The sequence below is a fragment of the Stegostoma tigrinum genome, chromosome 2 (genome assembly GCF_030684315.1).
Source record: "Stegostoma tigrinum isolate sSteTig4 chromosome 2, sSteTig4.hap1, whole genome shotgun sequence".
In the NCBI taxonomy this organism is placed as follows: domain Eukaryota; kingdom Metazoa; phylum Chordata; class Chondrichthyes; order Orectolobiformes; family Stegostomatidae; genus Stegostoma; species Stegostoma tigrinum.
Genome location: NC_081355.1, coordinates 21,501,371 through 21,515,708, shown reverse-complemented (window position 1 = coordinate 21,515,708; position 14,338 = coordinate 21,501,371). Strand labels below are relative to the sequence as shown.

Below are 14,338 nucleotides of genomic sequence, written 5' to 3'. Positions count from 1 at the left end.
ACATGTGACAATAAACCTAAATCAATTCTAAACAAGCCACACCATCCCAAAACAGAGAAACAATGTAAAACATCCTCAAGTTGAATGTTACTCAAGAAATGTGGAATCTGCTTAATAATAAGGGACTGAATATGTGCCTACAGAATGCTGGCAGCTCATTCCTAATGGCACGCTCCGATAAAAGTAAAGTTTTCTCCTTTAATAGGCTATTTTTAAGGCATAAACATTAGCCACACCTTGAGGGTTATCTCCTCTGCTCTTCCTTGAAATAGTGTTTTGCTACCTATATTGTCACTTGTTGACATATCATTTTCTCTTCAGCTCCAGTTCTGAACCATCTCAAATTTGTAGGGAATCCAAAACTAGGAGGCACTGTCCAAACATCTGTATTATCTTTCAGGATAGAGATAAAGCAAATCATTTTAAGATGGAGGTAGATGCTTTCTTCTTGGGTAAGGGAAGCAGAGGTTATCAGCTGTAGATGGGGATGTGGAATTCAAAACACTAACGGATCAGCTTTGATCTTATCGAAAGACGAAGCAGGTTTGAGGGGCCTCATTTGTTCCTAATTTGTATAATCACATATGTACTCGGTTCATATCCTTGGTTTCAACTTGTTCGATGGCTATGACTCTCCATTTTACTATAATCTCTTACAGCTTTCCAAGGTGCCAGCCTACTTCCTATTTTGGCTTCTTGCACACCCCCAGTGTCCCTCATGCCACCATGGGTAGCCAGCCTTTAGACCTTAAACATTGTATTCCTCATTACACTTCTACTTGAACCCCTTGATCACAATTCACTTCTCCCCATCCCTCATTATTCTGCTTTCAGCCACCCTTTCTAATATGTGGGTGGGTGACACATTTCTGTCTGCTGTACTTATTTGAAGATACTGTATTGACAAATATCAGTAGTTGTTGTGACAACTCATTCCCACTGGAAGATTAACAATAGAAATCTTTCTTTAAACCTTCCCCTGTGTTACGCTATGTTCCTTCTGTGTAATGATTCTGAGTCCAATATTATCTTGGCTATAATTGAGTCACGTCCTATTGCAGGTACCTCGGAGGTTTAGTGCTGAATATTAGTGACTCGCTGAATATATCAGTCTCGTATGGTCTGCTTTCCCTTTGGCTTTCAAAAATAAAATGTGAATGTGACCTGAGCTCTCCAGCACAAAACCGAGACATGCAGCCCCCTCTATTGGTGCCTTTTTGTGAAATTGTTCAGGATGATGCTCATTGCCGCAGTGGGTGCTTCCTGAGCCCTCCGGTACAATTAACACAAGCTCAGGAGGAATTGTGACTTGCAACTTTAGCCAGAAGGAGAATGGAACAAGTGGTCTACTCAGAAAAAAAAGTTCCGTCTTACAATCCGGCACATGTGTTCAGTCAAACATGATCGAGATGTACAGACCTGCAAAAGGTATAGAGAAGGTGAACAGGAAGGACCTTTTTTCACCTTGTAATATTTGGGAAGTATTTAGAAGTGCATAGAACATAGAACATTACAGCACATTACAGGCCCTTCGGCCCTCGATGTTGTGCCGACCTGTCATACCGATCTCAAGCCCATCTAACCTACACTATTCCGTGTACGTCCATTTGCTTGTCCAATGACAAATTAAATGTACCTAAAGTTGGCGAATCTACTACCGTTGCAGGCAAAGCGTTCAATTCCCTTCCTACTCTCTGAGTAAAGAAACTACCTCTGACATCTGCCCTATATCTTTCACCCCTCAATTTAAAGCTATGCCCCCTCGTGCTCGCCATCACCACCCTAGGAAAAAGGCTCTCCCTATCCACCCTATCTAATCCTCTGATTATTTTATATGTTTCAATTAAGTCACCTCTCAACCTCCTTCTCTCTAATGAAAACACCCTCAAGTCCCTCAGCTTTTCCTTGTAAGACCTTCCCTCCATACCAGGCAACATCTTAGTAAATCTCCTCTGCACCCTTTCCAAAGCTTCCACATCCTTCTTATAATGCGGTGACCAGAACTGTACACAATACTCCAAGTGCGGCCGCACCAGAGTTTTGTAAAGCTTCACCATAATCTCTTGGTTCCGGAACTCGATCCCTCTATTAATAAAAGCTAAAACACTGTATGCCTTCTTAACAGCCATGCACTGTGATGCTAAGGCATGCAGGGCGTTAAAGAAAGTGCTGGAAAATGGAATTTGAATATTTGGGTTCTTGTTGTTGATCACTGTGGACTTGATGAGTTGAAGGGACTCAGACTTCTAACATTTTCAAATTCCTAAAACAATTTCTCTCCATGTGCACTGACAGGTATAAATCTAAAAATGTTTTAATTATTTTTAAAATGTATATATAGCTCTTTTCTTGACCACTGGGCATCTCAAAGGAATTTACGACCAGAGAACTTTTTCATTAAGAAGTTGCTGTTGTAAATTTAGGAAATTCGAAAGCCAATTTGTTCAAAGTAAGCTCCCTCAAGCAGCAATATATGAGCGTTTTCAGATTTTGTGATGTTGTTTGAGGGATCAATATTAGCCACATCTTGAGGGTAAAGTCCCCTACTCTTCCTTGAAATATTGCTGTTGGAACTCGTACATCCATCTGAGCAGGCATCCAGGGATTTAGCTTTGTATCTCATCCATAATCTTGGCCAGTGCAGCAGTGCCTGAGTACTGAATTGGAATGATGGCCTTGATCTTTGTGCTGAAGCCCTGGAGTGGGATTTTCATGTAAACGCATGCTGATTGCCTACCTGAGCCCAGAGGATGGCACAAGAGCAAAATACAAGAGCAAATCTGAAACAAACAGGCAGGGTGCTGGAGAAACTCCACAGGTCTGGCAACATCTGTGGAGAGAAGAACAAGTTAATGTTTCGAGCCCAGTATAACTTCCTTAAGCTGATTGAGTACCACCTTATACTATGAAGGCTCCATTAGGTTGTGCTGATTTTTTTTTATTCATCCACAGGATGTTAGCCAGTTCACCATTTATTGCCCATCCTAGAGGGCAGTTAATTGCTGTAGGGCTGGAGTCACATATAGGCCATATGAGGTAAGGATAGCAGTTTCCTTCCCTAAATAACATGAGTAAACCCAATGCATTTTTCCCTGACAACTGACAATGATTTCATGGTCATCATTAGACTCTTAATTTTTTTAAAATTACATTCAAATTCCACCATCTGCTGTGACAGGATTCGAATCCGGGTCCCCAGAATATTTTCCTGGGCCTCTGGATTAACAGTCCACTGACGATACCACTGGGCCATTCCCTCCCCCTGTTTAGTGTCATTAGTTCCTGCAAAACATATTCTTTAACTGGAGCTATTACTCCCATGTCTTTTAACAGGCTGTAGGTATATGCTGTTGGACCTCCGCTGGTAGAAGCTTTTAAAAATGTTGAAGCAACATCAATGACCAATGATTTACTTACTTGTTGTAATAACACTAATGTGTTTTTTTTGCTGCAGAGGATGTGCTAAGTAAAGATGCTGGAGAATGTGCAATATGCCTTGAAGAACTGCAGCAGGGAGATACCATTGCACGCTTGCCTTGTCTATGCATCTACCATAAAGGGTAAGGAGGCCAAGGTGCTGAGAACATTGCTGGAGCCTATATTTTTGAGTGACAAGGTCGATATATATTTAAAGGCATTCATGGGTAGGGGGAGAGAGTGTGCATGTGTCATTAGGCTGGAAGATCAACATTGGCCATGTTGAATGGTGGAGCTATCTTCAAAGAGACAGAAAACCTGATCATTTTCTTGATACCTGAATGCCACTGTCTGCCACAACAGAGTACTGATGGCCTTTGGCTATCAACAATGCGTTTGGTATGTTTGAGCTGATTGTTGCATAAATGGTTAAAATCACAGAAACACCAATTGCTCCCAAAGGATTGTCTTTGAGATTATATGGGCCTGAAGTTCTTTGTAAACAATTGCTTCCAGTTTGTGTGCCCATGATCAATGGCAATTTCACAGGCCCATCTCAATGGGCTAACGGTGCCACCTCTTCTGGTTGCACAGATTCCCTGGGTGGACAGAAATTAGTCATCACATGACGTCTCCCAACTCCAGACACCCCATTCAAGCAGCCTTTGTACCCATTTCTAATATTTTTAAAAAAGTTTAATTTTTTTTAAAGAAATGTCAAAGTATTTTAAGAAAAAGCATTTTCCAGTTTTGCTCATTGCAATTTTTAAGAGATTACTGCCAAATCCTGCAGCTGCAGTGCATTCTGGGAGAGCTATAAATTCAACTCTGGTCCACCCATTGCTCAGTTGACTTGATATCCACGTCAGTGCCTTCAAAGTAGGTCTTCTTGCCTCACTTCTGGTTTGGGTTTAATTCATGGCATAAGTAGGGAACTTTATAGTTACCACAAGTGAGAATTAATTGGGAAGTTTCTGCATTTTGCTCTTCACTCTAATGCTTTTTCATCGTTCTCCAAAAGAGAGCATCTCAATTAGTGCCTGCTTTTGATTTATGATGCATCATGGAAAATTGTTTAACAATAACTCATATGGTTTCTTGTTCTGTTCAAGAATTAAGAAAACTGTCTTTCTTCTCTGCAATCTACCTGCTGAATACCTGAAGAAATTTTGTGTCCTTCATCATCCGTGCGCGCGCACGTTCTCTCTTGCGCAACACATCCGCTCTCGCGCGCACATCCTCTCTCGTGCAACACATCCTCTCTCGTGCAACACATCCTCCCTCGCGCACACATCCCCTCTCTCTCTCACACATCCCCTCTCTCTCTCACACAAACAAGAAAAATAGAACACCCCAGACAAATTGTATAGACGTAAAATTAATAACAGATTTGAATCGTGCCCTGATTTTTGTTTGAGTGCAATGAATGAAATTATATGATCATCAACAACTTTCATTTACGCTCCTGTTTTGACTCAGAACAATGCCTCAAAATGCTTTACAACCACCAAAGCTGAATAAGAGCTGGCAGGTGAAAAACCTTTGTAAGTGCTTTGTGGTAAACAGAAATTGGTTCTCCAGACGGCAGACAAGCCCATTGTCAGCTCAACAAGATTCCAGTCAGTATCAGGAATACATCATAGAGTCATACAGCATGGAAACAGACCTTTCAGTCCAACCCGTCCATGCTGTCCATCATCCTAAACTAAACCAGTCCCACCTGCCTCCTCCTGGCCCATATCCCTTCAAACCCTCCCTATCCATGTATTTATCCAAATGTCTTTTAAACATTGTCACTGTACCCACATCCACACTTCCTCAGGAAGTTCATTCCACACGTGGACCACTCTCTGTATAAAAATTTGCCTCTTGTGTCTTTTTTAGAATCTCTACCCGCTCACCTTAAAAATGTGGCCCCTTGAAATCTCCTATTTGGGGAAAGACAGCTACTATTAACCCTATCCGTCCCCCTGCCTGTACTGGTGTACGGTCTCTGGTTGCTTACACCTACCTGACATTGGGGATGTTCTTTGCCAGGGTGAAGTGGTTTTCCAGCTCTGGCTGGGACAGGGACTGGTTCAGGTCCCCATTCTCCATGTACTCGGTGACCATGCAGAGTGGGTCATCATGCATACAGATTCTGAGAAGCCAGGTAATATTGGGATCCTTCAGCCGTGACATGACCTTCATCTCTTTGAGGAAATTATTCATCCCCAGCTATACAATCTTTCAAGCCTTGTCTGCCATTCGGTGCAAATGTACTTTCTAAATCCAGGAATTCTCACTTTTGTTAGTTAAAGTTCTCAGCTGGCCTTTTGATATTTAACACTTAAGAAGCCTTAGGAATGTTTTATCTCACCTTGCTTTCAGGAAATAGCAGATAGCAAAGGGGAATTTTGGCTTGAACTCACATTTGGGAGGCAGCAGGCAGGCTCAGAGGAAAAGTACAAGTACAGAAAGAGACAAGTGATGAATTTTTAAGGAAATTTTAAAGATATTATGCTCCTTTGGAATGGGACCTGACTTTCAAGAATGGCTGAATGATGATTCCATTGTGTTGATCGCACACCTTCAAAAATAAATAGATTATGGATAGTTTTATTTCATGCAATCAACTTTGATATCCTCTAAGAAGATGCTTTCTTTCCAGTGACTGTATTGTGTGTGTAGATTTTATCTAATAGGAATTTTGTGTCTATATTTTTCTCTAGATGTATAGATTCTTGGTTTGAAGTCAATCGGTCATGTCCTGAGCACCCATCAGATTAACAGGTGAACAAATGGACTGTTGCTGTTGCTATAAGGTAATTCCTGTGTTAGGTTTGTCTTAGTTTCTCCAGTACTGGATTGTTACTTAGATTGGCTTTTGTCTGCTTGACTAACATTACACTGAGACACAAGTCACTTCCACTTACTAATGTCTCTGGAAGGTTTTCTTTTAATAGTATTCATAGAACAAATACAGGAGCACTTAGCTACCATATTCAACATGCTAATAAGATGCTCATGACATCCTCAATACTCAGTTGTCATTTGCATTCAGTGTGCTGAGTGCATTTATCCCACATATCAAAATGTATCAGACTGGAAATGAGCTACCTATATTGAATCTGGCAGATGAGTCATGTAACTTTGTGTAGAGAGTGCAGTCACACGAGGAGTGAATGGGTTTCTGAGACTAATTGTTTTAAATGCTACGAAGTATGTGGGAAGAGGTACATTTGTCTGCAGTATTTCTTGTTGGAGCAATTATGGGCCTACCTTACAGCACATGGACTGCAGCATCTCACCACTACATTCTCAAGGGCAACCAAGGACCGTGCAGTAAATGGTGGTCAGCTAACAACGTCCACGTCCCACAAGAGAATAAAAAAAGTTTGCTCCTGCTTAAAGTTGTGTTCTTTTTCATCAGCTTAGAATTTCTGAAGGGATCTGACTTTACTTCAATCAATAAATTTTGCTTAATTTGGCAGTTGTCGGGTGACTTTCTTCACTTGGACTTCATCACAAGTCACTTGACTTTCATCACAATGGAATTGAATAATTTCAATGTCTCGGACATTTTCAAATGTCATTACACATGTCCTGCAATATGATGTGTTTCATGTTGCTGCAAAACCTGCTTGTGTTTGAAGTATAACTAGAAGGCTACCTGTGATTGTACAGCATGGACTTGTCATGATTTTTTTTTCAGACAGAATGAAACGTTCCCTTAAATGCAATATTGACCTGCAGGCTATGGAGGTTTATCAGCTACATTAGGCTGCTAGCCTGATACAGCATTCAGACTGATTAGTTTTGTAGAGTCTTACAGCACCAAAGGAGGCCATTCGTCCATAATCCCTGTGCCAGCTCTTTGAAAGAACTATCCGATTAGTTCTACTCTCCAGCTTTTTCCATAAATCATGTACATTTGCACAAATACTAAGTATATATCCTCACTTGATGAAGAAGTTAGAGAATTACAAGAGGGACAGAGTATTAAAAGATTACGCTCAGAGTGAGATGAATCTGAGTTGGAGGAAGCTCAGCTAGAGCATAAGCAACAGCATAGCCCAGTTGGGCCAAATGGCCTTCTCTTTGACTTCTTATACAATTCCATGCTTCATGTTTTTATTTGAAAATTACTTTTGTACGTGGTTTTGCCACCCCATCAGTTCATAGACAGTAGATCGTCAGAATGATTGGTTTAATTTCAGCACATGTAAACTTGGGTCACCAAACTCGATTGCAGAATGATCACTAACTCCAAGATTAGAGCAAAAAAAAACCTGGTTAGTTGTTTGATATGCCTGATATAAACCTGCACTCAAAAGCTTGGAAAGTCTGATCATTGGACAGAACTTTTTTTGATAGAATTGCTTACTGGAGCTGTGTTTCCAAATTAGCCATGATGTCTTTTTCCAATTTCTTCAATCAGAAGGATTGGCCTGCGTGACCCTTGGCAACATATTTAACCGTAAACAGCATTAATAACTCGGTGATTGGTTGGCAGGAGATGCAATTGACCTAAGTTCAGCTTCATACATTCAACCAGTTGCCTCTCCTCAACTTTGTTTCCAGCCATCAACTGTAAACCAGAAAATCTCATTTAATTGAGAATTTTTATGCATGCACTCGGCTCAAACTTACAAATGTGTGAACAATCAATTGAGATAATAATAGGTTTCTGGCCGTACCTTCCGTCCTCCTCTTACTAAATAAGCATTTGGGTTTGCACTCTCTTGCCTCAGAGGTCAAAGGTTGAATATTTAACCTTTGTGGTCTCTCAAAATCCATTCAGTCTACCAGCATAAATCATACTTCCCATCCTACTCAAAACTCTGTGAGCCCCTAGGCTAGGCAAAGTGACAGATGGAAATTGTGGCCAATTTATGTAAACAACATCTTGGCTGTTTCCCTCGCCCTCTCATTGAATACAAACATTTCACCAAAAGGGAAAAGCTGTGTTGAAATATGCACAGGAGATAGCAAGAACTGCAGATGCTGGAAGTCAGCGTCAACACAGTGTGAAGCTGGAGGAACACAGCAGGTCAGGCAGCATCAGAAGAGCAGGAAAGTTGATGTTTTGGGTCAAGACCCTTCATCAGGACTGAAAACGTCGACTTTCCTGCTCCTCTGATACTGCCTGACCTGCTGTGTTCCTCCAGCTCCACACTGTACTGACATCGAAATGTACTTATTTGTTTTAATTTGGCTCATCTACCTGAGTCCATGTTGTAATCCAGGATTGTGTTTAGTTGCCTATCTGGCTTCTGTAATAATTTATTCTACTCCTTTAAATAGAAATACTTCACCTGATTTTCTTTATCTATTGCAAGCTTATATTTAACATGGTTGGGAATTCGATCAGTTGTCCCTGGCTGGCTCCCCCAGAATTCTGGAGTACCTCAAGGTGTATTACTGCAATAAAAGCAATCCCAGATGTTATAGCAAGCAAATGTATAGTGTGCAGAAAATCTGACAAAGGCTAATCTCAACAAAATAATTGCCATTCCCTCACTCCTGGCCATCGCTGGTTGCAGTTGGACTGTTAAGTTATTGTGAGATTTTACAGGGGTATTCTGGCAATGTGGTGTTATATCATTGGAATTCATTATAGAGAGCAAGTATTCTATCTGTGAACCTTGATGGTTGAATTGAAAAGCAAAGTCTAATCCCAGTACTTCGTTGAGTGAGAGGAAATGAGCAAACTAAGACAGCAAGGTGCTGTCTTTCTGAAACAAAAAAAATTGAAGCATTGTCCCATCCCATTGCTTCATTGATCTGTGGGATAGTGTGTGTTATGGGAAGAGGAAGTTGCTCAAAAAGAAAGGAATGGGGTACTGTAATTCCTATGATTGAAAAAGATAATTTGTTCTGATTATCGATCTAACTATTGTTCTGAAGAAAGACTCTTCATCTAGTCTTGTGAAGAAGTATTAATGATGGAACTTAGGAACAGGTCAAGCTAATAGAACAGCTGTTGGTTTGGCAGCCACACAAGAAGAAATGTAACTAATGTTGGTAATAAAATATTTTTCTATGCTAAAATATGTGTTGAGTCTGCTTCAGAGGATCAATTTTAAAATTCTCAAGCTCTTATCATACCCACTGCTGGGTGAAACAACAGCAAAAGGAGAGGAGGGTAGTCAATTGACAGCTAGTAGGAAAGCTCACAATTTCAGTATTATAATCAATCCAAGGAAGAAGAAGATGATTGAGCAACGGTGAGTGGCAGGTCAGGTGACTGCTAAGAGTACAAAGAATGTCAGAGAAAGACAAATAAATTAGACCGTTAGAAGAAGCTAGTTAGGAATATAGAACTATAGACCAGTTAACTTGACATCTGTCATGGGGGCAGGCATTGAAATTGATTATTAAGCAGGTTATACTTGGACACTTTGACAATCTGAAAGTCGTTGGGAACAGACAGGAAGATTTTGTAAAAGGAAAACAGCGTTGAATTAATTTGTTGGAATTTTTCGAAGGAGTGGGGAGATGTGCTGCAGGAGAAAAGTGGATCCATTGATGTACAGTATTTGGATTTCCAGAAAATGTTTGATAAGATTCCACGTGAAATGTTATGGTGCAAAGAATGAGCTCATTGTGTAGGAAGTGTCATGCTATGATGTACAAAAGATTGGCTGGCTAGCAAAAAACCAAGAGGACGCACAAATAGTTCATCTTCACGTTGGCAGACAGTGGAGTCCTGCAGGGGCCTGAGTTGAACTTTTAACCTTTTACCATTTACATCACTTACTTAGTTGAGGAGATTAAGGACATGATAGCTACATATGCACGTAACACAAGAGCAGGTAAAACAGTATTTTGTGAAGATGGCATTCCAAATATGTTGGCTGATATAGTTAGGTAATCGAGTATGCAAACATCTGACTGATGGGGTATGAAGTGGAAAATGTAAAGTTGTCCACTTTGGCAGGAGGAATGGAAAGAACAGTGTTATTTAAACAAAGACTGACTGCAAATTCCGGCTTGCAGAGAGATTTTACGTTCCAGTGCATGAGTCTCAGAAAATTAGTATGCGGGTGCAGCAAGTGATTGAGAAGACTAATGAAATGCTATTCTTTATTATGAGAGGAGTTGAACATAGAAGTAAGGATGTTAGTGCACATCTCAATGACTGTGCAGATTTCATTTCTTATTTAAGGAAGGATGTAAATGTGTTGGAGGTGGCTCAGAGGAGGTTGACTTATGAGAATAGGTTGAATGGGCTAGGATTTTTTTTGATGGAGTTAAGGAAAGCGAGTGGTTATTTAACAGAAGCTATGATGATGAAAAGCATGGTAAAGGCTCTAGTGTATGATACAAGAATTCCTAAGAATGTAAATCTGAAGGAGGCTGTTTGGCCCATGTGGCTGTATTGGTGCTTGTTCTTAAGTGAAACTGTCCACTTATTATCCTTGCCCTTGTAACCTGTGCATTTTTATTCTGCTATTTACACATCATTATCCAGATTTCTTAATCACTTCACTGTATTGAAGCAACCCATTTGTAATAAAGCATCCATGTTCTGATTATGTGAAAAGGTGCTATCTTCTCCTATGTTTGAGTAATTATCTGGAATGACTCACAATATAGCTGATTTGTTAAGCAATGAAAACGATATAGGTTTAAAAATATTATGCTATGTTTCAAATATATTCCTGCCCATTCCCTAACTGGCCTCTAATTTCTTGTCTTAAACCTTTCCCCATTTGGACAATGTGTGAAATTTTCCATCCTCCAGCCCTTTGAAACAAATCCTATGTTTTGCTCTACCTGAAATAGGGGTGTTTGATTAGATGATGGCCAGTATAGAAGAAACTTCTCATTGCATTAAACCTAGTTTGGACTTAATAAAGTAGTGATTCATTGGAGTAGTATAGTAGAACCTTTAGTCGGTATCTAAAGGCAGTTAATTTGACCCCAGAAATGCCAAGTATTGTTATTGGACGCTAAAACATGAAAGATGCTTTAAGGGCTTTCTCAAGCAGCAAGTGGCTAAGCTCTGTAATGCACTGCCTGAGAGTACAGTGAGAAGAGGCAAGAAAGAAGTAGATTGTAAATGGGAAAGAAAGTTTGCACAGGAATATGGAGATGACCAGTGGAGTCACTCCTTTGGAGAGCCAGCACAGATATGACTGGCCGAATGGTTGCCTGTGTTGTTCTGTAAGGATTGTGACCCAAGACTCACATTGCCTTAATTGTCCGATACTTGCTATAAAACGAACTGAGGTAGTTTCATCCCGATTATGCCTATCACAACACAGTGCAGCACGCATATCTATGTCTTCCTTTGACAAGAGTCACTCCTAGCGAGTTTTGAGAAGATTTGTAGCTCAGGTTGAGGTTCTGGATGTGAGTTTGCTCGCTGACCTTCCAGCTCAGCGAGCAAATTCACATCCATTAGAGTTACTCCCCTTGTCAAATTTGAAACCAGGTGACCAGGCCACCAATGAAGTTGATAGTTTATGGCCTTCGGTTTACTTGTGCATTTCCATATCGTACTGCTTTGCAAATATATCACTGTTCCTTTAATGTCACGGGGTAAGAATCCTGGAACTCCCTCCAAACTACACTCTGGGTCTACCTACAACAAATGTACTGCAGCAGTTCAAGAAGGGAGCTTATCACCGCCTTTTCATGAGCAACTACGGACAGGTATTAAATGCTGGCAATGCCCACGTCCCATGATTGAATCAAAAAGCATATTCTGCCTAATGTAAATGGTGAAAAATAAACACATTTGCGTTTTCTGCATTAAATGTCAGAACTCTCTGCAGTATGTTTAATTAATTTTATGTTTTGTTCCTTCATCAGGTTTTCCTGTCACTTCTGTAAATGGGACAGCTTGTTCAAATAAACAGGGGCTGTGACTGAATTCCCAAAGGCGAGGAGATACTTAAAAAGAGTACGATGATCGTTGCTGCTTCCTTAGACTGTTGAATAGGAAAGCTTACCTTACAGTTCTTTATCAATGATGGCTACAGATTCAATGATGCCACAATCTTAACTCCTTCAGGGTTTTGCTTTCAAATCCTCATGGATTGACTTTATTGCCATTTGGACATAGTGTGCCACTCACTCACATATACAATATATATTATATATCGATAAAATATATAATATATATGAAGGACATGTGCAAAGATAAAATGTTTTTTCTTTATGTATACAATCGATGTTTAATTTTATGGTAATTAGTTTGTGTCTTTCGACCCTTTTTGATTTGAAAGCACACACTGATTAATTTGTTCATGTTATTAATTATTTTCTGCACATTTCTTTTGCACTGCAACTGTGCAGCCCTAGCCATTTCTGAGACATGTGTGATGGCTCAGCATTTGATATTTGAAAAGAAAATCTGGGATAGGGTTGTTGAAACCCTGTTATGTAACTGGAATAATACATACACACACAGATAAACACAAAGCAACTTCATTGCAGATAACAGTGAGTGATGATGTTCCAGTCCAGTTTTAAGATGACACATGGAATAGCAGACTTCAACCTGGATGAATTTTAGTCTCATCTTTCATCAGCACTTTGCACGCATCTGAAGAGAAGAGTTGTCACTGTGGACCAGGTGCCCTCATCCTGATCGTGCTTTGATTTAAGACAACTCAAATGAGCAAGCCTGTTCACCTCTGAAGACCTGTTTCATAAGTGACCTTGCAAGGACTGTGATCTGTGGGTTAACTTTCATCTCTCGGGACCAGGTTTCGGATTAAGCCCAGAATGATAAGATTGACTCTCGTTTTTACAGTGGCATTCTGGATATGGCACATAGACCAAACTGCAGGAAGGGGTCTTGGCACGGCTCCTAATGAGCGTGAGTTTGCAAAATAATATTGACTGCAATCCAGTACTCTTGCTCATAGGAGGATCCTGCTGGAAATGCTGATATCTCATTAGTATAATAAGGGATCACTCTTCTGTGGTTGGAGTTTGGGCACATTATTGGAAAAACTACTTGACATTAAAGAGTTCGATGCTAACTGAGAGTGCCAAAAGCAGGAAGATGTCCAATTGTTCTCCATCCATTAGCCAAAAAGGAAAAAAAATACAAAGGTGCACTTGCATATACAGCAGAATCTTTCTTCATTATCTGGGAACCACAGAGTCTGCACAGTAAACAGAAGTCTGAACTGAGTAATAATTGTTAGCAACTGTTAAGGTTGCAAGAAACGTTGTAAACTTAGTTCTGCCTTTCGGGGTGACTATGTCTCCACCTCTGGGAGGAAGAAGAAATATTATCACAAATAAATCAACAATTAAAAAAAATCAATAAATTGACTATATTTAAAAAAAACTGCTGATTACTTTGTGGCTGCTTTGAAACGTGGACATACAAAGTTGACTGGATCTTTATTTCCATTGAGCAGTGGATGCTGAGGGGTGACCTTATAGAGGTTTACAAAATCATGAGGGGCATGGACAGGGTGAATAACCAAGGTCCTTTTCCTAGGGTGGGGGAGTTCAAAAGTAGAAGGCATAGGTTTAAGGTGAGAGGGAAAAGTTTTAAAAAGGACCTAAGGAGTAATTTTTTCACGCAGAGGCTGGTGCATGTATGGAATGAGCTGCCAGAGGAAGTGGTGGAGTCTGGTTAAATTACAACATTTAAAAGACATCTGGATGGGTATATGAATAAGAAGGGTTTAAAGTTGTATGGCCAAATGCTGGCAAATGAGTCCAGGTCAGATTGAGATGCCTGGTCAGCGCAGAGGAATTGAACTGAAGAGCCTGTTTTCATGCTGTATAACTCTACGACTTTATGACTATGAATGAGATACTGTTACAGGAATTGGGTGATTTGTTGAGGTATTTAAACCTTGTTTGTGTTTACAGGAAATAACCAAGCTCAAAGCTAAAGCCAAATGGCCGGCAAATGTACTTCATTTCCAAACACAGGCTTTCTAGTCAAGCTGATAAATAAAGA

General features: G+C 40.2%; 1 protein-coding gene across 1 annotated transcript in view; it reads left to right on the top strand.

The window, feature by feature from the left end:
• The window catches only part of znrf2b (zinc and ring finger 2b), a 217,518-nt gene extending 203,840 nt beyond the window's left edge, over nucleotides 1–13,678 (top strand). The window contains exons 3-5 of the mRNA XM_048522155.2: nucleotides 3,455–3,560; nucleotides 6,129–6,221; nucleotides 12,220–13,678. Of these exons, the coding sequence (XP_048378112.1) occupies nucleotides 3,455–3,560; nucleotides 6,129–6,186 (164 nt within the window). The 3' untranslated portion in view covers nucleotides 6,187–6,221; nucleotides 12,220–13,678. The remainder of the gene's footprint in view (nucleotides 1–3,454; nucleotides 3,561–6,128; nucleotides 6,222–12,219) is intronic.
• Nucleotides 13,679–14,338: the final 660 nt, after the last annotated feature.